This window comes from Scylla paramamosain, chromosome 46, assembly GCF_035594125.1.
Source record: "Scylla paramamosain isolate STU-SP2022 chromosome 46, ASM3559412v1, whole genome shotgun sequence".
NCBI classification, from domain to species: Eukaryota; Metazoa; Arthropoda; class Malacostraca; order Decapoda; family Portunidae; genus Scylla; species Scylla paramamosain.
The window spans coordinates 4,294,092-4,318,357 of record NC_087196.1 but is presented as its reverse complement, the minus strand read 5'-3'; the positions used below and the strand labels follow the sequence as shown (position 1 = coordinate 4,318,357).

Sequence of the window (24,266 nt, the reverse complement as noted above, 5' to 3'; positions counted from 1 at the left end):
CTCTCTCTCTCTTTCTAGTCCCTAACGTTTTTTTTTCTTTTTTCTTCTAGTTTATTTCTCTCTTTCTAGTCCCTAACGTTTTTTTTCTTTTTTTCTCTAGTTTATCTCTCTCTCTCTCTCTCTCTCTCTCTCTCTCTCTCTCTCTCTCTCTCTCTCTCTCTCTCTCTCTCTCTCTCTCTCTCTCTCTCTCTCTCTCTCTCTCTCTCTCTCTTCGTCTGTACTTCATCATACCCTCTCTTCATCCTTCTCCTCTACTCCCTCTCTTCATCAACCCTTTCTTTAGCCTCATACCAACATTCCAATATCTGTATTTCATCTCCTCTCTCATGTTTTTTTTGTTTTTTTATCTATCTCACGCCCACATTTAGAAACTGCTGATTAACTAGATTCTCGAAAGTGTTTCTCCTGCTGACAATGTAGAAACCTCGTTATCTGTCAGTCTTTCACGTCAAACAGGCAGAGAGGACAAGGCTATGAAGGTTCTGTTGGAGCTGAGGGGACACCACGCCAATATACAGCAAGAGGTGAACAGCTACAAGGATTTCAATAAGCAGCAGGAAGGCACGACAGGAAGCTGGCGAACACTAGCGCAATCTGAAATTCTGAAGTCTCTGCTTGTAGTATCTGGCCTCTTCTTCCTTGTGGCTTTTACAGGTAAGTGTGTGTGTGTATCTATCTGTCTATCTGTTTATCCATTTATCTATTTACTCATTTATTCATTCATTTATTCTTTTTCCAGGTTTCCTCGCGATTAATTCTTATTCAGTCCAAATCTTTGAGGCAGCTGGCAGCTCAGTGGATAGCGGAGTTGCATCTATAATACTGATGGTTCTGCAGGTGTGTGTGTGTGTGTGTGTGTGTGTGTGTGTGTGTGTGAGGGGGAGGGTAGGTATCTGTGTGTGTGTTTGTGTGTGTTTGTGTTTTTCATCCTTTCATTTATGCTTTTTTTTCCAGTCTGATGTTTGTTTTTCTCTTTCCTTTGTTTCTCTCCCATTTTCCTTCCTTCCTTCGTTCTTTCGTTTCTAAATTTCTGATTCTCTCCTTCCTTCCTTACTTTTCTTCTGTCTTTCTGTCTTCATTTCTTTCATCCTTCCTTTCTTCTTTAATCATTCATTCCTGCGCGTGTGTGTGTGTGTGTGTGTGTGTGTGTGTGTGTGTGTGTGTGTGTGTGTGTGTGTGTGTGTGTGCTATCATGAACATAAATATACCGATCATTTTTACATCGATTAAATTCAAACATTTCATATATATTCGTTAACTGAACCTCTCTCTCTCTCTCTCTCTCTCTCTCTCTCTCTCTCTCTCTCTCTCTCTCTCTCTCTCTCTAGTTCGCAGGAGGCATTGTGAGTGTCTTCTTAATTGATGGAATAGGAAGAAGAAACACGTTATTCCTTTGTTTTTCCATCATGGCCGTGGGTTTGGGCCTGATGTCAGTGTACTGCGGCGTGCTGGAGAGTGGCAGGTAAGCTAAGAGTGGCTGAGAGTGGCTGAGAGTGGCTAGGAGTGAGTGAAAGTGAGTGGCAGTGGGTGGGAGTGACAAAACGAATGGAAGGGTTGTAGCAGGAAGCCATCAGACCTACACGTGATTGTCCTTGAATAAAAACATGTCTATATTTTTATTTTTCTACTACTACTACTACTACTACTACCCCCACACAAGCGTACTCTTAATCCCCCTTCCTGTATTTCCCACAGCACCACCACTATCACCACCTTCATCACCACCACCACCACCGCAGCCACCACCACCACCACCGCAACGTCCCCTGCTGTGGTGGGCATAGAGGGGTGGGGGTGGGCGCCTCTCGCCTTCCTTGGCTTGTCCCAGACCGCAATGTTTATGGGATTAAATTTGATGCCTTTTTTGTTGAATCAAGAGTATTTTCCCACGGCCATTAGATCCCAGGTAAGAGAGAGAGAGAGAGAGAGAGAGAGAGAGAGAGAGAGAGAGAGAGAAAGAGAGAGAGAGAGAATGTTTGTATGTATGTATTATTATTATTATCATTATTATTATTATTATTATTATTATTATTATTATTATTATTATTATTATTATTATTAGGTCGGTTTTTTTTATTATTATTAGATCTATGATAGTTTTTGTTTGTTATTTTGTTTGTTTGAGTAAAAGTAGTAGTAGTAGTAGTAGTAGTAGTAGTAGTAGTAGTAGTAGTAGTAGTAACAAAAGATAACAATATCTTTTTTTTTCCCCTTTCCTCCTCCTCCTCCTCCTCCTCCTCCTCCTCCTCCTCCTCCTCCTCGTCCTCCTCCTCTTATCTTCCCGTCTCCTCTACACGTTCATCTTCCCGTCTGCGCCTCCGTCTGTCACTCCCTCAGGCCTGCAGTATCTGCTTCACTATCTGGACCCTGAGTACCTTCACTACACTTCAGTTTTTCACGCCCATGGTAACCGTAATGACACAGGCTGGGCTCTACGGCGCCTACTGCTTCTTCTGCGTCGTTGGCATTCCCTTCACGTTCTTCTTCATCAGAGAGACAGCTGGGAAAGCCGTTGGGTAAGCGAGGAAGGCGCTGGAGTGTGAGAATGCAAGGGAAAACGCTTATTTGTAAAACAATATGTGTATTTTATCAGTCGCGTGTTAGGTTTGTGTTTTTTAAGCTCTGTAAAATGCGTCATTGTATGCTGCGGCTACCACTTCTTCTACAACGTACGAATAGAAGGACACAAGAGTTGCTGCAGGAAACCATCTAGCCTACACGTGGCTGTCCCTGTATGAAATATGTTTGTCTGTTTCCACCTCTCATTCCCATCCTTACATTTGTCTAATTACCTGAAAATAACAATAATAACAACAACAACAATAAATCCATACTCTAAACCACTTCGTTGCATCATCAGCATTGTTTTCAGACACACAGTCACACATCATTAGTCACGTTTTCACGGCACGAAGATACGCGAAAATAAGCACTATTGATCGTACTTAACTCATTTTTGTTACTTGTCAATAATAAATAATAAAGCTACATGTTGTGGTTTTAGTTGCCCTTAACCTGGGGATGGGGAGGAGGGATGGGAATGGGAAGAGAGAGAGAGAGAGAGAGAGAGAGAGAAAGAGAGAGAGAGAGAGAGAGAGAGAGACGCCTACAGCTGTCGCCCGCCCGGAGTTATTCTACTTAGCAAGTCAAATTTCCCGCTTATTTTTTAACTCTTCAAAACATCACTATCTCATATTTGCTCTAATAATTTATGTACTGCCTTCATCTTTTGTAATATTCCACATATAAATATCCTCATTCATTACATGCCTTCAGATTTACCCAAAAAACAACCCAAATTCATGTATTAGTAACCCCGTGGAGAAAACACAATCAGCCAGCTGGCCAGAGTTGCGTCACTACCATGGCCGAGCGGCGCAGCGGTGGCGGGTGCTGTTCCTCTCTCACAAATGTCCTGCTGCGCGGCCCTCACTTCACAGGACGCGGCGAAATGCGACCGTTGACCTTAACCTTAGTATTCCTCTGCGGCGTAGTGTGCGCGGGGATGGTGGGCGTGCTGCGGGCGTGGTGGGCGGGAGTGGGAGTACCTGCTGGCGAGGTCCTGAAGGCTACTCTTGGGGTACTGCCGCCTGGTGCTGACCTGACGTTGATGGACGAGGGCTACGTGGCTATGGCGCTGCTAGGGGACCACGAGGACCACCAGCTGACCACCAAGCAGACCACGGAGCTTGAGGACCACCGTGAGTTGTGGTGGTGGTGGTGGTGGTAGTAGTACAGCTGTGGTAGTAGTTGCTGTAGAAATGGTAGTAGTAATAGTAGTAGTAGTGGTTATTAAGTTATTTGGTGTAATAGTTTGCACCTTCAAGTTTCTAGGGTTGTGTTACCTGGCTTGACTGACCCAAGCTGTGAAGTGACCTGATGCAACCCAGCCTGCCATGACATGTTGGACGAGACTCTATCCCTCTATCCCCTTACAGACGCACAGATTGAGGCCCTGAACACCCTGAAGAGAGCCAAGGAGTTGGTGTACAATGGGAAGAGTGCCAGGGCAGGAAGGTTACTGGAGCATGCCTTGTCACTGGCCCCAAGACACCCTGATGTGTTAGTTCATTACGGGGAGTACCTTGAACACCACAGGAATGATGTCGTGAAGGCTGACAAGCTGTACCTCCGTGCCCTGGCTGTGTCCCCAGCTAACTCACGCGCTTTAAGGTTTGTCTGTGTGTGTGAGGGAGACAAGAGAGAGTTGTAATGTAATGTTAAAACAGTACAGTTGTTTATAAAGAAGAGATAGAGAGAGGAATAAGAAGTAAAGATAGAGAGAATGTCTTATCTATAGGAGACAGAGAAAGATGTGTAATTTAGGAAAGACAGAGAGAAAAATAGATAGAGAACATGAAGTATAGAAACAGAAAAAAAACTAGATACCTTTTTATTCTTTAAGTTAATTTATCTACAGAAGAAATCTTTGACACCCACCCACTCACCCACAGGAACAGAAGACGCACCCAACCCCTAGTAGACGAAATGGATGTAATGTTGCTGGAGAGGATTGATGGCAAGAGAGATGACCTGGCACACATTCCCAGCTCCTCGGCAGCCCTGCGTAGGATCAAGAAGGAAGCTTACTACCAACATATCTACCACACGGCCGGCATTGAGGGAAACACTATGACTCTCGCACAGACACGGATGATTCTGGAGACAAGGCTCAGTGTGGGAGGTGCGTGTGTGTATGTGTGTATGTGTGGGTTTGGTGGGGGTACTGGTGTGTGTGTGTGTGTGTGTGTTTTTACCTTCTTTTCTTTATCATAATCACTGTACATTGCTTTTATTGTTCTATTCATCTTTTTCTTATTATTTTTCTTTCTTAATATGATTTTACTTTCATTATTTCTACATACTGTCACTACAACCTCTGTTATCATTGTATTATTATTATTATTATTATTATTATTATTATTATTATTATTATTATTATTCTATGTTTTCTTCTTATTCATCTTCCTTGCCATATTTTCTTCATACAAGTTTTAGCATCAGTATCACCACCTAGGCTAGCCCAACCACAACCATATTCACCCTAACTTAACTTAACCTAACCTAACCTAACCTAACTTAACCTAACCTAACTTAACCTAACCTAACTTAACCTGATATAACTCAACATAACCAAACCTAACCACCACCACCACCACTCTAACACCCCCCTTCACCCCCAGGCAAGAGTGTGATGGAGCACAATGAGATCCTAGGCCTGGACCTGGCTCTTAAGTTCATCAACACCACTCTGCTACACCGTGTGGGCCTGATCACCCTGCATGACGTCTTGGAGATCCACCGCCGAGTGTTAGGCCACGTGGACCCCCTAGAGGCTGGCCAGCTGCGGACCACTCAGGTGAGGCACACACTTGAACACACACACACACACACACACACTCTGTATATAGTATTAATTAGTTCGTATTTTTTTAGATATCCAGCCAAAACACCCCCAAAACACCAGAAAACAAACCCACCCTATTCTCCCCCACCCACCCACACACCCACATCTCCCACGCAGGTGTACGTCAGCGACCACATCCCGCCACCCCCAACACGGCTGCAGGTGCTAATGGAGGACTTTATTGCCTGGCTAAATTCCCCCGAAGCTCAAGCCCTTCACCCAGTCCGCTACGCTGCCTTGGCCCACTACAAGCTGGTCTTCATTCATCCCTTCTCTGATGGGAATGGACGAACTGCCAGACTCATTATGAATTTTTTACTTATGCAAGTGAGTTTATTGGGTTGGAGTGTGTTGGGTGAATAAAGGTGTGGATTACATACAGGGAAGTAATGCTGTGTTAATGGTAGATGATGGGGAGCTTTGTGTCTGTGTGGTTTGAGGGAGTGGAAATATTGACTCAACACAGAAATCTTTAAAGGGATGGGAATGTTTGAACTGACCAGCCGTTTGTCCACAGAAGGGTTACTGCTTCACCTCAGACTGTGAAGTAAGTGACGGACGGACAGACGGACACATGCACACGCACACGCACACACTGAGCACTTTGTAGTTTGTCTGTGTGTCTCTTTAAGTAATGATAATGTTGACAGACAGACAGACAGACACTTTCACACACACACACACACACACACATAAATATGACAATTTAGAAATAAAACTTTGTCACCACTACTACTACCACCATCACCACCACTGTCTGTCTGCCTGTCTGTCATGCTGTCTTATAATTCTTTTGGCATCAGATTATAAAGAATGATTGTGTTGGCAGACAGACAAACACACACACACACACACACACACACACACACACACACACACACACACACACACACACACACACACACACACACACACACACACACTAGGTATCACAGAATTAACAGGGAAATATATCTGCTTGTTAATTAAAAGCACAGTTATTATTGCTATTAACTGAAAAACCTTAATGGCCCACAATGCATTATATTCATCTTATTTATCTTATTATTCTAATTACCCTTACCTCTCCCATGCCCCCCCATAGCCACCACATCTCTTCCACCCACCTCCCCCCTCCTCCTCCCTACCCATCCCTCCCAGGCCTACCAGAACATCTGCCTAAATAAAATCTCTACCAATATTTTACCATCTAAATAACACTATCTATAATTATTCTTCCATTCCTAGCCTTCCCTACCCAACACTGACCCCTTTCCATCCCCGCACAATCTCCCCATTCCTCCCCATCACTAACCCCCCCTATTCTCCCCAACAGGCTGGCTACCCCCCTGTTATAATTCGTAAACAGGACCGAATGCTGTATTACGACTGTCTACAGCTTGCCAATGAGGGCGATACAAGGCCTTTCGTACGTTTTGTTGCTCACTGCACTGAAAAGACCTTGGATGTCTACCTGTGGGCCACGAAGGAAGCTTTACCAGAGATTGAAGCACAGAGGAAGCAGCAGGAAGATGCAGAGAGGGCAGAAGAGATGAAGGAAGAGCAGGAGGAACAAGAGGTGCAACAGGATCAGCAGAGAAGCAAGCAGAAGTTTGATAATGCGAAGACAAACTCACATTCCACCAGCAAAGATAAGCAGAAGTTTTTGTTTACACCCGTTGACGATATCGCCCCCTGGGAGGAACGGGGGGAGGGGCAAGCAACGGGAGGGAATGCAGAGAATAGAGGAAGGCTTCTCACACCCTCCTCCACCGAAGACCACATTCTGAGAGACGGGGAGAACGAGGAAGAAGAAGAAGAAGAAGAAGAAGAGGTAGATGTGATGGAGGTAGATGGTAGAGAGCACTTGTGGTTCGTGGGAGAGGAGGAAAAGATCCGAGTTAGAGAACAGCAAAGTAGATTAAGTAGTTTTGATAGTAGTAGCAGTAGTAGTAGTAGTAGTAGTAGTAGTGGTAGTATAATTGGTAGTATTAGTAGTAGTAAAGAGCATGAGGAAGTGATTAGGTATCTTATATCAGAGGAAAGACTTGCTGCCTTTGTAGAGGAGAGAGAGGAGGCCGGCCCAGGCAGGGGGCTCTAGGGGTAACAGGTAGGGGTGTAGCTAGCCTGTAATTAAGTATGTGTGGGGGTGGGGGGTGGGGGGGGGGTGTACGTGAGTGTGTTGTACTGGGAGCTGTATTGAAAACCTAACCTAACCTAACCTTACAAGACAGTAAACCCAAAAATTCAAGCAAATTAAGCACAAGTAAGAAAAAAAAGTTAACTAAATCCATAACTTAAAAGAATCCGATGAAATTAGACAAGAAAACAATAATAATAAATAATAATAATAATAATGCCAGTAAATAAAAAGACACTTTATAAAGAGATTACTGTATGTATGTATGTATGTACGTATGCATGTGTGTGTCTGTATGTGTGAATATATGAATTAATGGAATATTTTTTTAAGCTTATAACGTTTTTCTCTCGTATGCATTAAAATGTTATAAATCCAAGAATACCGAAGGCGTTTGAGTCGTAAAGGTCAGAATGGTGTGTTTACTGAAGGCATAGTGGCCCTTGGTGTCATTGGTTCTGTTAAAGAAGTGTTGTGGTTTCTGTGGCTTTTTATTATTATTATTATTATTGTTGTTATTATTATTATTATTATTATTATTATTATTATTATTATTATTATTATTATTATTATTATCATTATTATTTATGGTTTTGTGGTTTTTGGGGGCATTTTTTGTGTTGGTTCTTGTGTGATTTTTTATTTACTTATTTATTTATTTATTTATTTATTTATTTATTTATTTATTTATTTATTTGGTTCTTGTTATAAATTTGCATGTTTTCTGTTTCTCTTTTTTTCGTTTTTTTTTTTTTTTTTTTTTTTTTTTTTTTTTTTTTTTTTATGTGGGTTTGTGTGTTTTTTCATGATTTACTTATTTTATTTATTAATTTACTTATTTATGGGTGTATTTTTTTCATATTTGCTTATTTATTTATTTATTTATTTATTTAGGTTTAAGGTTTATTTCGGGTGTTTTTCAAGTTTTTACCATCTTATTTATTTATTTAGGATCTTAATTCCTTATTTTGGGTGACATGACGTGATATTAGATAGAGTAATATCTATTTTTATTATATTCCGTTTTAATATTCATATCTTTCTCAGGTGATATTTTCTCTCTCTCTCTCTCTCTCTCTCTCTCTCTCTCTCTCTCTCTCTCTCTCTCTCTCTCTCATGCACCAAAGAATATTGATATTTAGCGAAACTCGGAGATTCTTTCAGACTGTGAGGTCCTGCAGGGTGTGTCATTAGTACTCGCAAAAATCACGTTTTTAAACTTCACATACCCTCAAGTTGTTATATTACTGTTGTTCCTGATCTGTTGTAATTTTGTGGTTCCCTGCTTTGGTGTAATTCTGTTCTTGGTGTAATCGTTCTTTGGTATAATTCTTTTGTTCCTAATTTTGTGTAACTCATTAACTCGGTGTAATTATCTTTCTTTTATTCTTAACTTGGTCAGATTATCTTCTTAGTATGGTGTAATTGCCTTCTGTCATTCTTAACTTTGTATAATTCTCTTTTTTCAAGGCCTAAAAACAAATATTGACACATTATTTTAGGTCAAATGACTTGCTGGTTGAAAAATTAATGGATGACATCAATATAAAACTTACAAACACTTATAATCAGGCAGAGTGACACTTAACAAGACTTAAACCAACCACTAACACTTCACATCACTTACCTCCAATTTCTGATGAAGTGATGGGGTCAAGCAAGAGAATTAGGGACAAAACCAGGACTTTTCACTCTCTCAAGCTAACGTGATCCTTTCCAAGACCCCTCTCAAGCCTCATGTCACCTTTGAGATTACCTAGACATATTTAAACACTTATTTCCCATTTACGATAAAGAATTGGGGACAAAATGATGTTGAACCTTCATTAGCTAACATGATCCTTCTCTACACCTTTTTAATAAGCCTAATTTCAACTTTAAGATTTTAAACTTGTTCATTGTCTGCGCACAATTTCCCCTTGTTTGTGTGTCATTGGGCTGGCATCTCGCTTGCCCTGTTTTCTGTGATATCCTTCCGAGTAGCGTCGCCGTTTGAGTGTGTGGCAGGTTTCTATACATATTGATATGTATAGTATTTTATTCCGATATTTATTGATGTATTTATTTCTGTATTTTTGTATTTTCGCACCTCCATCGATCGTCTGTCATAATTCTGGTGTTAATTTTTTTTATTTATATATATATATATATATATATATATATATATATATATATATATATATATATATTATAATTTGAGTGATTTTTTTTTTTTTCAGGGCTCACTCGATCATTCAAGTAAATATTGTTATCTATGATCCTTCTCTTCCTTCACCTCAAGCTGTTAGACATTATTCTGGCATTAAAGATATTTACATGAACAAAGAAAAAAAGGACCAAACCACAAAAAAAAAAAAAACAAAGGAACCATACACTAAGAAAGAAAACACTCGCATCACCAAATCACACTTTATTTGTTTATTTAACGCTCCATCAACACCCCTTAGGCAATGAACTCATAGGGAAGCGGCGTCAAAAACTCAGGCTTATTCTTGGTGATGTTAACCTTGTGTGCTGGTCTGGGTTGGGCCGGCTGACGCTTGCAGATCACCTTAACACCCTTGGCCTTTGCTTCGTGCTTGATACGGTCATTCTCCTTGACGCGGGCCTTGAAGTCCTCACGGCAGCGGGAGTGGGTCAGGTGCTCCACGCGGACATTGAGCCTGCGGGTGGATGGTGATATAGTGGAAGGCTGGGTGGATGAGTGAGTGCAGAGGTATCAATGATGGGTAGGTTAGTAGAGTGGAGTGGAGTGGAGTGGATGAATGGATGGACACACACACACACACACCAAAAGACCAACAAACTTAACCTAACCCACACAAATATCCCCCCCAACAACCCAACACCACCCCCAACACACACACACACACACCTCTTAGCCAGGATTTTCCCCTTGACACGCTTGTTGACAATGACTCCCACGGCATGTTGGGTCACATTGAAGACCCGTCCAGTCTTGCCGTGGTAACACTTGTGGATCAGGCCCTTCTGGAAAGCCCCGTTGCCCTGTGGAGGAGACGGTGTGTCAGTGGCTGGTGTTGATAAGGCCGGGTGAAGCTTTGGCAGTTAACAAGGTAGAGTGAAGATAGTGGGATAATTAAAACTGATAAATAAATGAGGAATTTGTTTGAAAGAAGGAAAAGTGGAAGACTGGGAGAATTAAAATTGATTAATAAATGACAGGAAAGGTGGAAGACTGTAGGAGAATTAAAATTGGTTAATAAATGACATATTTGAGTGAAAGGAGGAAGACTGTGTTACGTGTATGTTTAGTCTATGAAAATAACTGGGGAGATTAGGAAGAGCAGGAGGAGGAATAATATAGGACAAGCACAGAATAAGAAATTGAGAAAAAAACGGAAAAGAACTACAACTAATATCACCATCACTACAATGATTGAAAAAAGTAACTAAAACAAATGAATAACTACCACCACCACCACCACCACAAGAGAAAAGAAAATGGAACAGGACAAAAACAAGAAAAAAATGAAAGAAAAGCATCACTGTGTTGTTCACAATATAAAGTGTTGTATTAGTATGTCTAAGTATGCAACACTGTGTTATTACAATATTAAGTTATAGTCTTATTACCTAGTCTTGGCTTTACACATCCTTTACATTAAGTTTATTGTGCAATAACAGAAATAACAAATGTCATGCTATTGTTGTAAATTATTGGTGGCTCTGCAGAGTGCCACAAGTTGGTGGAGTGGAGTCTGATAAACAAAATAAAGATAAAAGATAAAAAACTAAACTAAAAAAAGGAAACGAAAAAGAAAAGATGCAACTACCATCAGCAGCAGCACCTCACCTTCAGGTCCACGATGTCGCCGACCTTGTACACCCTGAGGAAGGTGGACAGGTGCTCCGTGCCGTTGGTCTTGAAGGCACGGGAGAACATATTACGCGTGCCGCGCCGTAAACCTTTAGAATTCGTCATCTTGCCGGCTTACCTGTGGACGCAAGGTGTGGTGAGAGAGAGAGAGAGAGAGAGAGAGAGAGAGAGAGAGAGAGAGAGAGAGAGAGAGAGAGAGAGAGAGAGAGAGAGAGAGAGAGGTTAACAGTATACATATTTACACACCAAACTATCACTTTTAAACATGCCACACACACCAAACTTCACATATTTAACGTAACATACACCTTCCTGAATACTAACAGCACCAAAATACGGTTTAATCACCATCAAATAAGCCAAGCGAAGGAAAATAAGTACTACCCACATCTCAACTTCCCCAACACAAGCCTAACGTAACTTCTCGCACGCCAAACTTAAAACGAATCTCTGCCATTATTAAAACACTCCAAGCACAACCAAATCACCACTAAACAACCTAAAACAGATAATATAACTAAAATAACACATACTAGACACAATAAACGTAAGACAAACGTAACATCTAGCTAAATATATCTACCCTACACCTGCCTGTATATTAACTACCCCAAAAAATAACTTAATTACCATCAAATTAGCCAAACAGACGAACACCGGCGAGGACAGGCAAAAAATAAACAAACAATCCATAATTTCATCCCAGGCGCTCAAAACACGTGTTACATATCCCAATATTTCACACGATTCCCGCCTTATTTCAAGACAAAATGGCGTTCCAATGAGCTATAGATGTATTACACACCTTCAAGTATGGGCAGTATTGATGATAAGGGTCTAGAATTGTGTAAAAAAGGTGAAATAAGGGAAAGAAGAGACGTGCTTGTATACTTACACGAGGCAGGGAAGGAAGAGAAGGCAGCGTCACCCCACACACCCTAAACACCCGAATCCACACCTTTATTTACCTCTATCTTGGTCATTTTTGGGCATTATTTTGTATTTTATAGGATTACAATTTATTTCATTTCATTTTATTATTTATTTTCTTGCATTGTTTTGGTTGGAAAACTTGTATATAAGGATATTAATTTTGTATTAACGCTTGCATCCACACATATATATATTTCTCCCATTTTCAGCAATCTTATAAACATTTCACGACTCAAAAAAAGTAAATCAGTAATTTAGAAACACAAAAACGCAAATTAAATCCAAAAAAGTAATAAAACAACAAAAATACAAAAAAAGATAATCAAACGAGCTTCTCTTTAGGGAACGGTTTAAATCCCCAGCAGCTGTTTGGCTACCACACCCTGCCGTATTTCGCTTAATTTCCACAATTTCCCGCTGTATTTTCCCGAGTCCTCCTATGTGAAGGTAAGCGAAGTATTCCTCCACTTATCCCCGCCATAAATGAGAATAATAACTGTTAAATAAGGCAGAAAATAGAATAAAACTGGAGTAGGATGAGTCCAATGAAGGGTATTTAAATATGGTTTCTCAGACCCTTTAAAAATATACATGTTTTTAGTTGTTTTAAGGCCTTACTTGGTATTGTAGGGAGTTGTAAGTGACGAATAGGCCTATGTGGTAATCTGGGGCTGTGTGGTAGGCTTAGGTAAGGTTAGATGAAGGAAGGAAGGTATAAAAGTTGCTTGTTTGTCATGCTTTCATATAATGCTTGGCTGTTTTAAGGCTTATTTGCTGTTGTAGTGAGTCGTAAGCAAGGGATAGGCCTATGTAGGAACCTTGGAGTGTGTGGTAGGCTTAGGTTAAGTTAGATGAAGGAAGGAAAGTTTATGGTGGAGGAAGAGAAGAAGAATTAAATTTATAAACTGTTTACGCTGGCGAGGTAGGCATACAGAGGAGATTACCTGTGAAATACTCAACTTAACCTAACTTAACCTGACCTAGCCGAGTCTGCAGCCACACCAGTTCCGTGGAAGCAGTGTTTGGTACGAGTGTGCTAAGATTAAAGGATTGGTGTCCCTTATGCAAGTTTAAAGGTTTCAAGGCACTTATCCTCCATTTTCTTTGATATTGTCGTTTTTTTTTTTTTTTTTATGAATGTTCTTTTTATTGTTCATTATTTTGTAAGCTTGTGTCATGTCAACTTTTCACTACTACTACTACTACTACTACTACTACTACTAAATTCTAACATTAACTTTCCTTACCCTAAACAGCAGATGCAGCAGCAGCAGAAGTCAACACACTGACAAACTAACACACACACACACACACACGCACGCACGCACGCACGCACAGACACACATTACAAACTTTCTAGCAAAAAAAAAAAAGTAAATGAAAAAAAATAAATAAAAACTCAAGCAAATAAGACTTAAAACACCTACACACACACACACACACACACACACACACACACACCTTCCCCCAACACACCCCCATACACTACTCCCCCACGCCCCCACCCCCCCCCCTCCCCCACACCTCCAATGTCACACCTACAGTTTGACGCCAATCTGTCTGAAGCGCTAAAGATGGAGGGGGACCTGTACCGCGCCCCGCCCCCCCGCTGGCAGAGGAAGGCGCAGGAGCAAGGGGTCACCAGGCTCACTATCACTAATGAGAACAGTAAGTGGGACCGGGTCAAGCTGGGTCAAGTGGGGCGGGTCATTGTGGGGGTCAATGTGGGTTGTGGGGTCATAGTTTTTTTTTTATTATTATTTTTATTGTTGGTTTTATTTATTTTCTTTCTTCTGTTTCTTCTATTTCTTTTTCTTATTTTATTTCTTCTTCCTTTTTCTTCTTTTCTCCTTTTTCTCCTCCTTTCTTTTTTTTTTCATCTTTTTCATCTTCTTGCTTATTATAGATATTTATTTTATTTCATTTCATTTGTGTACATGCTTATTCACCTTTATTCATTTACTTATTATTCTACTCATTTACTCATTTATTTATTTATCTTTTATTGAGTCACAGCAGGTCAAGACAGATTCAGAAATGACAAAAAAAAAAAAGAAGACATTTTGTTTCCTCTTAGATTCACATGTGTAGAGGAAAACAAGAACAAGCAGGTGTATAGGGGAGAACAAGAACAAGCAGGTATGTAGGCCAGAACAAGAACAAGCAGGTGTGTAGGGAAAACAAGAACAAGCAGGTGTATAGGGCAAAACAAGAACAAGCAGGTGTGTAGGATGGAACAAGAACAGGTGTGTGTAGGCAGGTGTGTTAATGGGACTCTTCACAACATCTCGTCCCTATTTTGCAGGCCACTGTGACGGCAGCAGCCCACGCTCTGCCAAAACACCCCATAGTGGCTCTCTGCTGGACACTAAGAGCCCAGGCAGGGGGAAGTCACCAGGTAAACGCCCCCACACACCTTACCTGTCCCTCTTTGTACAGTGAAGGTCGTAAGTCTTGTTCGCTGTGCTCATTTGTCTCTCTTTGTACAGTGAAGGTCATAAGTCTTGTTCTATGTGCTTATTCATCTCCCTTTGTACAGTGAAGGTCGTAAGTCTTGTTCTGTGTGGTTATTCATCTCCCTTTGTACAGTGAAGGTCATAATTCTTGTTCTTTTTTACTATGTTATGTCTCTCTTTATTTCTTATTTGCATTCTTTCCTTCACTCATCTAACCATATCTCCCTTTACTCACCCTTACCTATCACCATATTCATCAAGACTCACCCATACATCCCTCTCTAACACCCAACACATCCTCGCCCTTCCCTGTTACCCTGGTCTTGCTATCATCAGTGTCTCAACATTGCCAGGTCGAGGGAAGTCCCCAGGAAGAGTGATCCCTAAACTGGCGGTGAGAGGCGCTGGGCAGAAGACACCAAGCCGTAAGACACCCACGACTCCTTTTAATCAGCAGGACAGGTGTGTGTATGTGTGTGTGTGTGTGAGAGAGAGAGAGACAGAGAGAGAGAGAGAGGGATGGGGCAGTTTGTTTGATATTCCCTCTGTTATTTTTCATCTTGTTTTCTTCTTTCTACTACTACTACTATTAGCACCACCATTCCTTGCAGGTTCATCCCCAACCGCAGCACCACTGACCTTGAGTTGTCACATCACCTGCTGGTCACAAGCATGGAGGCCTCTGGAGGTGACCACACAGAGGAGGAGGAGCTCACCCTGCAACAGGTAACACACACACACACACACACACACACTCCCATCATCTCTTAATTGTTTGTAGTATATATTAAGTTTTCATGGTCTGTTTGTTTGTTTGTTTGTTTATTTGTCTATTTTATCCAGCATCTGCAGTCATTTTACTCTTAATTTTTAAGTTCATATAATGCTTTTGTTTATTTCACCAATATTGTATCTGTCATTACTGAGTCACTTCTATTTTGTTATATTTTTCAGCTTTTTATGAAGTTTGTCTGTGTATATGTCTATTTTATTCACCCAGCACACCATACTGATAAACAAACCTGCCCCTGATATATATATGTGTGTTGTTCTACCTTACAATGAGTAAAATAATAAGGAAAACTTGGAATCTAACCCTTTACTTCCTTCCTTCCCTCCTTCCGTCCCCTGCAGAAAGAGTACAAGGAAAAAATGATAGAGAACTTGAATGATGGCCAGCCTCCCAACACACGCATCCTCTCCTTCAAGAACAAGGCACCCCAGGCCCAGGAAGGTGTGTTTGGCCTCCTCTCCCTGTCATCTTAGCTCCCCTGCTCCGGCTGTCTCTTGGGAATACACAGTTTTTATTTTATTTATTTTATTTTATTTATTTATGTATTTTGTTTTATTTTTTTTATTTATTTATTATTATTATTTTTTATTTTATAATTTTTTCATACAAATTTTGTTGGTTTTAATTGGTGGTCCTTCTAATTGTTCCTTCCTTCCTTCCTTCCTTCCTTCCTTCCTTCCTTCCTTCTGCATAAAGGGGGAAAAAAAAGGTTTCCCCTATGTCTCTTATCTCTTATCTCTCTCTTTCTCTCTCTGTCACACTCACACTATCTCTCTCACTCTCTCTTTTTCTCTTACTGTGTACATTAATTAGATTCATACATATTTAAAGTACTATTGCATTAATTACCCTATAAATATGTGTTTTTACAGTTTTTTTTTTTTTTTTTTTTTTTTTTATGTATTATGATCCCTGTTTGTGTATATGTGTGTTTATGTGTGTGTTTGTGCATGTGTGTGTGTGCGTCATCTTTCACCAGTCATCTCTCCCCCCTACAGGCTACGTCAACAATCTGAAGGTGCTCTACAGTGCTGGTAAGACTGTCATGCCCAAAGCCTCCTCGTCTCGTCACATCCCCAGCGTGCCAGAGAAGATACTGGACGCCCCTGACCTGCTCAATGACTACTGTGAGTGTGGTGGTGGTGGTGGTGGTGGTCGTGGTGGTGCTGGTGGTGGTGTTTTATCTCATTTTCATTGATTTTTCTTAGTTTTATTTTGTTTTGTTGTGTTTCATCTTGTTTTCGTGTTCTAATTTCTCTTTTGTTCTTTATTTCTCTCTCTTTTTGTCTTTATGTGGTGATGGTGGTGGTGGTGGTGTTTTTTCTTCCTTTTTCATCAATTTTCTTAGTTTTATTTTGTTTTGTTTTGTGTTTCATCTTGCTTTTCTTGTTTTCGTGTTCTAATTTCTCTTTCGTTCTTTATTTCTCTCTCTTTTTGTCTTTATGTGGTGGTGGTGGTTGTATTGGTGGTGTTTTTTCTCCTTTTTCATGGATTTTTCTTAGTTTTGTTTTGTTTTGTTGTGTTTCATCTCATTATTCTTGTTTTTTTGTTTTAATTTTTCTTTCATTCTTTATTTCTCTCTTTTTTTTGTCTATATTTATCTGCATCTTTTATTTCTCCTCTTTTCGTGTCTTTCGTTCATTTGCATTCATTATTGCTCAGTTTTCCGCTTCCTCTGTTTATCCACTCTTTATTTCTCTTCCCTTTGTTCACTCCCAGCCATTATTCCTCAGTTCTTTGCCTCACTCTATCCACAATCTTCACATCTTCACTGTATCCACATTCCCATTAACTTGTGTCCCTCCACCTTCTCCAGATTTCCCTCACTCTCTAAGCCTTTTACAGCACCAGGAACAAAATCATAAACATTGACAAAAAAGATGAAAAAGGGAATAAAAATAATCACCACATTTCAGCAAGACGAGCAATCTCATTGGTTGGAAATTAGGGGAGACTTTAAACGAAAATACAGGAAAAGTGTTGACCTGTGATTCTCTTGTGTTCCTCCCCACTCAGATCTTCACCTCCTGGACTGGAGCACCAACAATCACCTGGGTGTGGCTCTGGGCAGCTGTGTGTACATCTGGAATGCTGGCAACGGTTCCATCACAGCCCTTACGCAGCTGGATGACCCCGACTATGTGTGTTCCCTGGCCTGGATTAAAGAAGGTGCTGTGAGATTGGGTTCTGTCTTAACTTAACCTAAATTTACATTTTCCTTCATTAAATCACAGAAGAATGGCATTTTGTCTTATCTAACCTAACATACTCTAACTTAACTTACCTTAACCTAACCTAACCTAACTTGTTTCCTTACCTGGTTCAATGGCACCTTACCTAACCTAGTCTAAGCTCCTGCCTAAATTTACCATCCCCCCAGGTCACGTGTTGGCGATAGGCCTGAGTTCCGGCTTGACCCAGCTGTGGGACGTGGCTCAGCAGAAGCTTCTCCGAACAATGGGTGACCACCAGAACCGTGTCAGCTCTCTGTCTTGGAACACCTACATCCTCTCGTCAGGCTCCCGGTCAGGCCAGATCTTCCACCATGATGTGAGAGTGGCAGAGCATCACGTGGCCACGCTCCGAGGCCACACGCAGGTCAGGGAGGCTCTTGATGTGTGGGGGGGTCAAGGGAAGGGTTGGTTTTTAATGTGGTAAGGGAGAGGTGAAGTGTATGTGGTGTAATAAGAGTAAGTGTGAATGTCAAGGAGAAAGAGAGGAGTAGGGGATGTTTGGTGAAAAGAGAGAGGCAGCTGGTGGAGGAGACACTTTTATAGCCCACAGCCTCACACTAACCATCCCTGCAGGAGTTGTGCTGCTGAAACACTCTACAGATAATGCCAGGATGAGAGGAGACCAGGAACATTATAACCCACAGCCCGATGATGATAAGGATAAGAGGGACAGATTAGCAACATTTTAGCCCACAGCCTCACCTAAGGATATGACAGATTAGCAACACTATGACCCGCACACTGATGATGCCAAGGATAAGAGGGACAGATTAGCAACATTTTAAACCACAACCTCACACTGATACTAAGGTTAAGACAGATTAGCAACATTATCACCCACAGCCTCACACACTAACCAACCCTACAGGAGGTGTGCGGCCTGAAGTGGTCATCCGACGGGCGACTCCTGGCATCCGGCGCCAACGACAACCAGATCAACATTTGGGAGAAGACAGCGACAACACCCCTCCACACCTTCACCGAGCACCAGTCCGCCATCAAGGCCCTGGCGTGGAGCCCCTGGCAGAGCAACATTCTGGCAACGGGTGGAGGGACGGCTGACAGAACCATCCGCCTCTGGAACTGCAGCACTGGGCTTTGTTTGAAGGACATAACGACCACGTCCCAGGTGTCCTCCATCTTGTGGTCAACTCATTATAAGGAAATTATATCAGGTCATGGGTTCTCCAACAATCAGCTCACCATTTGGAAGTATCCCTCCATGGCCAAAGTGGTCGACCTGACAGGTGTGTGCTCCTCACCTCACTTGACCTGACCTCACCTTCATTTTTACATTCTTTCCTTCTTCATTATTTTTTTCATTCCTTCATTTATTCTTTCCTTCCTTTACCTAATCTAACTTGACCTGCTCTCACTTGACCTGACCTGACCTTCATTTTTACATTCTTTCCTTCATAATTTTTTTCATTCCTTCATTTATTCTTTCCTTCCTTGACCTAATCTAACTTGACCTGCTCTCACTTGACCTAACCTTGCTTAACCTAACAATACCTAACTTAACCTTCTTTGACCTAACTTAACAAAAAATCATTAAAAAACAAAAAAACACTAAATTAATCTCAAGACTACCATCCATCCATCCATCCAACCATCCTTGCCTTACAACTCAATATACTCATCCCTTCATCCATCTCATATCACTTTCCCTCACTGAATAAAAAAAAAATCATAAAAACACAAAAAATAACTAAATTAACCCATCCGTCCATCCGTCCAGGCCACACAGGGAGGGTTCTGGAGCTCTGCCTGTCCCCGGATGGTCAGGTGGTGGCCAGCGCAGCAGCCGACGAGACCATCCGGATGTGGAAGTGTTGGGCGATAGATAAGAAGGACAAGAAGCAGGCTGATGCATCCAAGAACCATCCGATCTCGGCCCTCGCTCGTGCCAGAACCATCCGATAGTTTGGTGGTTGTGGTGGTGGTTGTGGTGTTTTCTTAAATATTTCTTTGTTTTCCTATTTTTTTTTTCCTTTCTTTTCTTGATTTTTTTTTATCTAGATTTTTTTTCTTTTCTCATTTTTCTTTGATATTTGTTTTTATTGATTCAAGTTCATTTTTGTTATATTTTCTTTCACTTTTCCTCATTTTATCCCTTTTTTCCTTTCTTCCTTCATTTCTTTCACCATTTTAGTACTTATTAAGCTACAAAGAGAGAGAGAGAGAGAGAGAGAGAGAGACAAATAAACTTATCTCATTTTTCCTGTTTAAGTTACTGCCAGACTCAGCACAGGATAGCTACAGTGTTACCATATCCCTGTGTCTGTGTATATGTTCCAGCTATTGCCATACACTTAATACACTAAGTTATTACATATTTTATAGGGTGTGGAAATAAATGCTATAGTTTTAAGTTATAAGTCTGTGTTTTAATATTTTTTATATGTGTATTATATTCTAAGCTTCTGGGACTAGATTTACGAATGTATTTTTTGTATGTGTTTTTTTTTTTTTTTTTTTTTTTTTTTTTTTTAATGTGCATTATGTTTGTATGATGTATTTCTTGCAATAAGTGTATCTGTGGATTTGAAAATAAAGTGTGTATTGGTTCAGTACTCTCTCTCTCTCTCTCTCTCTCTCTCTCTCTCTCTCTCTCTCTCTCTCTCTCTCTCTCATTTTCAAGCTATATAAATTTACTATTTCTCAGCTGTGGTATCAAGATGTAGAAAACACTCATTACGAAGGGGAAGGAAGACCAGTGTTGCTGTGGAAGTACCTTGCATCTGCTGTGATCTGAGCACTGGAGGAGGTGCAGGGTAGAGAACGGTCTAATTATAAAAAGGCAAGGGTGAACAGGTGTGTACTGTGGGGTCTTCCTGTGGTCTCAGATTTGGGTAAATGCAGGGTAGGAAACGGGCTTTATTTCTCTCAGAAGTTAAGAGTAATTATCGATATACTCTCTGGCCTGCAATATATCACTAGAGTTGTCACATAAGATGCAGTATATTCAGTAATTGAGATGAGGAAGGAAAGCAAGCGCCGGGAGTCGTTTGAAATTTCCCGCGCAAAAGTTGAAGCGTCTTGATTTCGATATTCATTAAAGGCATATTTCATAGACATCATTATCTAATATCTTAACCCGTAAAATATAAATAAAAAAAGCTGGCTTATTGTCATTTACCATAACAAAACTCTAAAGCGAAGTAATAATGAAGAGGCAGTTTTGAGTTTGAGTCATGCCAAAATGTTAATAAGAAGATTAAAATGTTTAGAAAAATTCTATTGCTTTTAAATATACATAATAATTGTAAAGAAGATGATAAATAGGTTGTAATACACAATGGATGGAAACTAAAATAAGAAAGGGTTATTTAATTTCGAGTTTGCCAAAATCATACTGATAATCCAGAAAACTTTGTATATGATATTGAAAAGACAATAATAGATAAAGAAAAAAGTGTATCGTAATAAAACTTTGCTAAATATTGAATAAAAATCCAGATTAGACAAAATTCGAGTTTACCAGAAGAAAAACAAACTCCCTTTAAAACCCACTAAAAACCAAATAAAAGACAACAAAATTATCACAAAAATAAATTGATTAATTTTGTATCATAAAATATTCCCCAAGAAACCTTAAACTGAATTTGTAATACTAGCCAAAATAACTAAAGAGATACTTGCCAGTGGCCGCAAGGGTAGGGGAGATTACGGGGATATTTCAGGCCCAAAACCGCAAAAATGGCGAGTGTTTCCTACCACATCGCCAACCTGCTGGAGAAAGTAAGTAAAAGAAACCAGTACAGCGCCCGTAGACCCTGAAAATTGGGGTAAATCGCGAGAAAATGGAAGAAATACACTTGCTTCCCCGAGTCTTCAATCCTCCCAGCTTGTATTGTTTTGTTTTGCTTTAACTTTCCTTCATTTTCTCTGTTTTTATTTGCCTGGCGGGTTGTTTGGCATTGTTTTCCTGCCCTGTGTCTCTCGTTTGCCTAGAATTTGCTTGGTTTAAGGCGTAAATGGGACTGTCAGAGGGTTTACACACGGCAGGAGAGTTTGCGTGAAAATTTCTTGTTTGGATTTTAATTTTCTCACCGGATTTGATTAATTTTGTATATTTTCAGTTTTTTTTCCGTATGTTGCGTTGTATTTCTCGTATTTCCCCTTCAGCATTTCACGTTTGACTTAATTTTTTTAGTGTTTTCGGTTAAATTTACCTCAGTTTCATGCATTTTTCGATCATACATGCTATATTTTCTCTCTTTCTCTCTTTGCTTCCTTTCTGTGCTTAGTTTGCCTTCCTAAATCTTGTTATGCTCAAGAAATCAAGTCTTTTCTTTTATTTTATTCTTGATAGTTCCCTTTTTTCCCGAGGTAGTTGATGGAAAGACGAGATTAGTGTCAATACGAGAGTCACGGAGATACAGAGGGGGTGAGAAATGCTTGGAGTGTTATTTCTATCTAAAACTCTCTTATTTATCATCATCTTCCCCCATTTATTCTTTCTTCTCTCTTACTTCCTTGTTCGTTTCTTCCTTTTTCCTCATCTTTCTTATTCTTATTAATTTTTCCTTATTTTTATTCCTCCCTCTTGTGTTTAATTATGTTGTGGTGATTCTTGGGTTATAAAAAGTGAGGTTTTAGTGTTTCTTGTAGTCTTGTATTGTATGTCATTCTGTTTTATTTTCTTTATTTTTGTTTTATTATTATTATTATTATCTTTTCTGTATTTTTTGTTTTCTGTCATTTTTTGTTTTTGTTTTGTTTAATTTTGCACTTGATTTGGTTTTGTTTATTATTTATTTCTTTTTTGTGAGTTTTTTTTTTTATTTCTTTGTGTCTTTTGTCGTAATATTCAACATTTTTCTATATTTTTTTGTATTTTGGCTTTAATTCCTCACTAGATTTGCTTCGTTTCTTCCGTTTCTTCTTCCGTTCATGTGTTTCTTCATTGGATACTTTATATATATATTTACAGTCATTCTTGCCTTAGTTTGTGTTGATATTATGATGAAATTGGATTAAATATGTTTTTTTTTTATCCCTGCAGAACAAACAGACACCCCCATCTTTATAATACCTCTGTCTTTTGCAGCATTGTAGAACTGCACGCTAACTAATGCTCATATTTTGTAGCACAATATACAATTAAATAAGAAATGTCTATCCTTACTGACAGACCACCAGTTATCTGTCTTACAATACAAAAGAGCATAAGTTATTTTAGTTAACACACACACACACACACACACACACACACACACACACACACACACACACACACACACACACACACACACACACTAAAGCTTGTTAATATAGTAGAAACAAAGAAAACACAAGATGTAACCACCAGACACACTCAGACCACTCATTACCACTACTGAAATTTGTTACAATGCGATAAACATCAAACAAGACAAGATTTATCTATTACAAACACCTACACGAGTTACTACCATCACAAATCATTAAGAAAACACATTATTTAGCCACCAAACACACCCAGAGCTTGTTACAATGCGACAGACATCAAGCAAGGCAAGATTTATTTATTGCAGACACCCAAACAAGTTTCTACCATGCAAATTATTAAAAAAAAAAACATTATTTAGCCATTACACGCACCCTAAGCTTGTTACAATGGGGGAAACATAAAAAAAGACAAGATTTAGCTATTAGACCCCCAGCCAAGTCATTACTACCACAAATAATGAAAAAAAAAAACATTATTTAGCCATCAAACACAACCAGAGCTTGTTACAACATAAAAACAAACATAAAACATGCAAAAAAAAAGACAAGATTTAGCTATTAAATACTCAGACAAGTCACTACTACCACAAATAATTAAAAACACAATACATAGCTAGTTTAGTCAAGCAGAGCACTCAGTACCACCTTCAACTTTATAATCCATTTGGGAGAAAAAAAACACAAAAAAAAAAATAGTTATTACAGGTAATCGAATCTAGACCGCCACTGCAATAACGTCCATTACAACCAATTAAACCCATTAAACCATTACAAAAGCCTTTCAGAACAGGATGAAACAAATGCAAAAAAAAGCACAATATTTCTCCATGACGGACATTGAGTCACGTAGAAATAAATATGAAGTGTTTGTTTTCAATGAGAATTTATGATTATCCTTTCCATTTTAGTACTTTTATAAGCTGCATCATCAATTACAACCCAGTACATTTAAAAATAACAAAAAAAAACACAAGATTTAAGTACCAAAACACAAAAAAACAAATAACCAAACCTAAACTACCCACAAAAACATCAATAACCAACATTAAAACCACTTAACGACCAAACGACCCTCTCCCCCCGCAGATGACAAGCACAGACAAGGATTACCGCTTCATGGCAACCAACGACTTGATGACAGAGCTGCAAAAGGACTCCATTAAGCTGGACGACGACTCGGAAAGGAAGGTCGTTAAGATGCTCCTGAGATTGCTCGAAGACAAAAATGGGGAGGTGCAGAATCTGGCTGTCAAATGGTGAGAGAGAGAG

The 24,266-nt window shown here is 39.8% G+C and overlaps 5 protein-coding genes across 10 annotated transcripts in view; 4 read left to right on the top strand and 1 right to left on the bottom strand.

The window, feature by feature from the left end:
* LOC135094582 (facilitated trehalose transporter Tret1-like) overlaps positions 1-2,990 on the top strand; it is a 20,975-nt gene extending 17,985 nt beyond the window's left edge. For all 4 annotated transcript variants that reach the window (XM_063994810.1, XM_063994808.1, XM_063994809.1 and 1 more), the window contains exons 7-11: positions 457-654; positions 740-837; positions 1,329-1,462; positions 1,696-1,906; positions 2,338-2,990. In XM_063994810.1, coding sequence (XP_063850880.1) covers positions 457-654; positions 740-837; positions 1,329-1,462; positions 1,696-1,906; positions 2,338-2,520 — 824 coding nt within the window. In that variant the 3' untranslated portion in view covers positions 2,521-2,990. The remainder of the gene's footprint in view (positions 1-456; positions 655-739; positions 838-1,328; positions 1,463-1,695; positions 1,907-2,337) is intronic.
* Positions 2,991-3,343: 353 nt separating this feature from the next.
* Positions 3,344-8,643, top strand: LOC135094580 (protein adenylyltransferase Fic-like). The gene is made up of 6 exons (XM_063994806.1): positions 3,344-3,701; positions 3,939-4,173; positions 4,455-4,684; positions 5,184-5,359; positions 5,525-5,734; positions 6,723-8,643. Exons 1-6 carry the CDS (start codon positions 3,365-3,367, stop codon positions 7,485-7,487), a joined length of 1,953 nt encoding a protein of 650 aa, XP_063850876.1. The 5' UTR covers positions 3,344-3,364; the 3' UTR covers positions 7,488-8,643.
* Positions 8,644-9,921: 1,278 nt separating this feature from the next.
* Positions 9,922-12,325, bottom strand: LOC135094579 (large ribosomal subunit protein eL21-like). The gene is made up of 4 exons (XM_063994805.1): positions 12,263-12,325; positions 11,344-11,485; positions 10,402-10,535; positions 9,922-10,189 (listed from the first exon to the last, which is right to left on the bottom strand). The coding sequence occupies exons 2-4, from the start codon at positions 11,470-11,472 to the stop codon at positions 9,970-9,972; spliced, it is 483 nt and encodes a 160-aa protein (XP_063850875.1). The 5' UTR covers positions 11,473-11,485; positions 12,263-12,325; the 3' UTR covers positions 9,922-9,969.
* Positions 12,326-12,617: 292 nt separating this feature from the next.
* Positions 12,618-20,353, top strand: LOC135094578 (cell division cycle protein 20 homolog). Of its 3 annotated transcripts, none has more exons than XM_063994802.1 (11): positions 12,618-12,747; positions 13,557-13,968; positions 14,606-14,698; positions 15,110-15,218; positions 15,368-15,482; positions 15,891-15,990; positions 16,548-16,676; positions 17,566-17,718; positions 17,930-18,147; positions 18,652-19,030; positions 19,522-20,353. In XM_063994802.1, exons 2-11 carry the CDS (start codon positions 13,830-13,832, stop codon positions 19,704-19,706), a joined length of 1,620 nt encoding a protein of 539 aa, XP_063850872.1. In that variant the 5' UTR covers positions 12,618-12,747; positions 13,557-13,829; the 3' UTR covers positions 19,707-20,353. The 3 variants fall into 3 exon arrangements, with proteins under 3 accessions (XP_063850872.1, XP_063850873.1, XP_063850874.1); XM_063994803.1 differs by having other exon boundaries at positions 12,640-12,747; positions 13,845-13,968; XM_063994804.1 differs by having other exon boundaries at positions 12,657-12,747; positions 13,867-13,968.
* Positions 20,354-21,391: 1,038 nt separating this feature from the next.
* The window catches only part of LOC135094577 (cullin-associated NEDD8-dissociated protein 1-like), a 31,618-nt gene continuing 28,743 nt past the window's right edge, over positions 21,392-24,266 (top strand). Inside the window, 2 exon segments of the mRNA XM_063994801.1 lie at positions 21,392-21,524; positions 24,084-24,253. Of these exon segments, the coding sequence (XP_063850871.1) occupies positions 21,483-21,524; positions 24,084-24,253 (212 nt within the window). The 5' untranslated portion in view covers positions 21,392-21,482.

Excerpts from the sequence above, each read along its gene's own strand:
- LOC135094578 (XM_063994802.1), top strand. The coding sequence starts at position 13,830 with ATGTCACACCTACAGTTTGACGCCAATCTGTCTGAAGCGCTAAAGATG. Across the intron at positions 17,719-17,929 it reads CCTGGCCTGGATTAAAGAAG|GTCACGTGTTGGCGATAGGC; the intron begins GTGCTGTGAGAT and ends CCATCCCCCCAG. Across the intron at positions 18,148-18,651 it reads CGCTCCGAGGCCACACGCAG|GAGGTGTGCGGCCTGAAGTG; the intron begins GTCAGGGAGGCT and ends CCAACCCTACAG.
- LOC135094579 (XM_063994805.1), bottom strand. The coding sequence starts at position 11,472 with ATGACGAATTCTAAAGGTTTACGGCGCGGCACGCGTAATATGTTCTCC. Across the intron at positions 10,536-11,343 it reads GCGACATCGTGGACCTGAAG|GGCAACGGGGCTTTCCAGAA; the intron begins GTGAGGTGCTGC and ends TCTCCTCCACAG. Across the intron at positions 10,190-10,401 it reads GGGAAAATCCTGGCTAAGAG|GCTCAATGTCCGCGTGGAGC; the intron begins GTGTGTGTGTGT and ends ATCCACCCGCAG.
- LOC135094580 (XM_063994806.1), top strand. The coding sequence starts at position 3,365 with ATGGCCGAGCGGCGCAGCGGTGGCGGGTGCTGTTCCTCTCTCACAAAT. Across the intron at positions 4,174-4,454 it reads GCTAACTCACGCGCTTTAAG|GAACAGAAGACGCACCCAAC; the intron begins GTTTGTCTGTGT and ends ACTCACCCACAG. Across the intron at positions 5,735-6,722 it reads TGAATTTTTTACTTATGCAA|GCTGGCTACCCCCCTGTTAT; the intron begins GTGAGTTTATTG and ends TCTCCCCAACAG.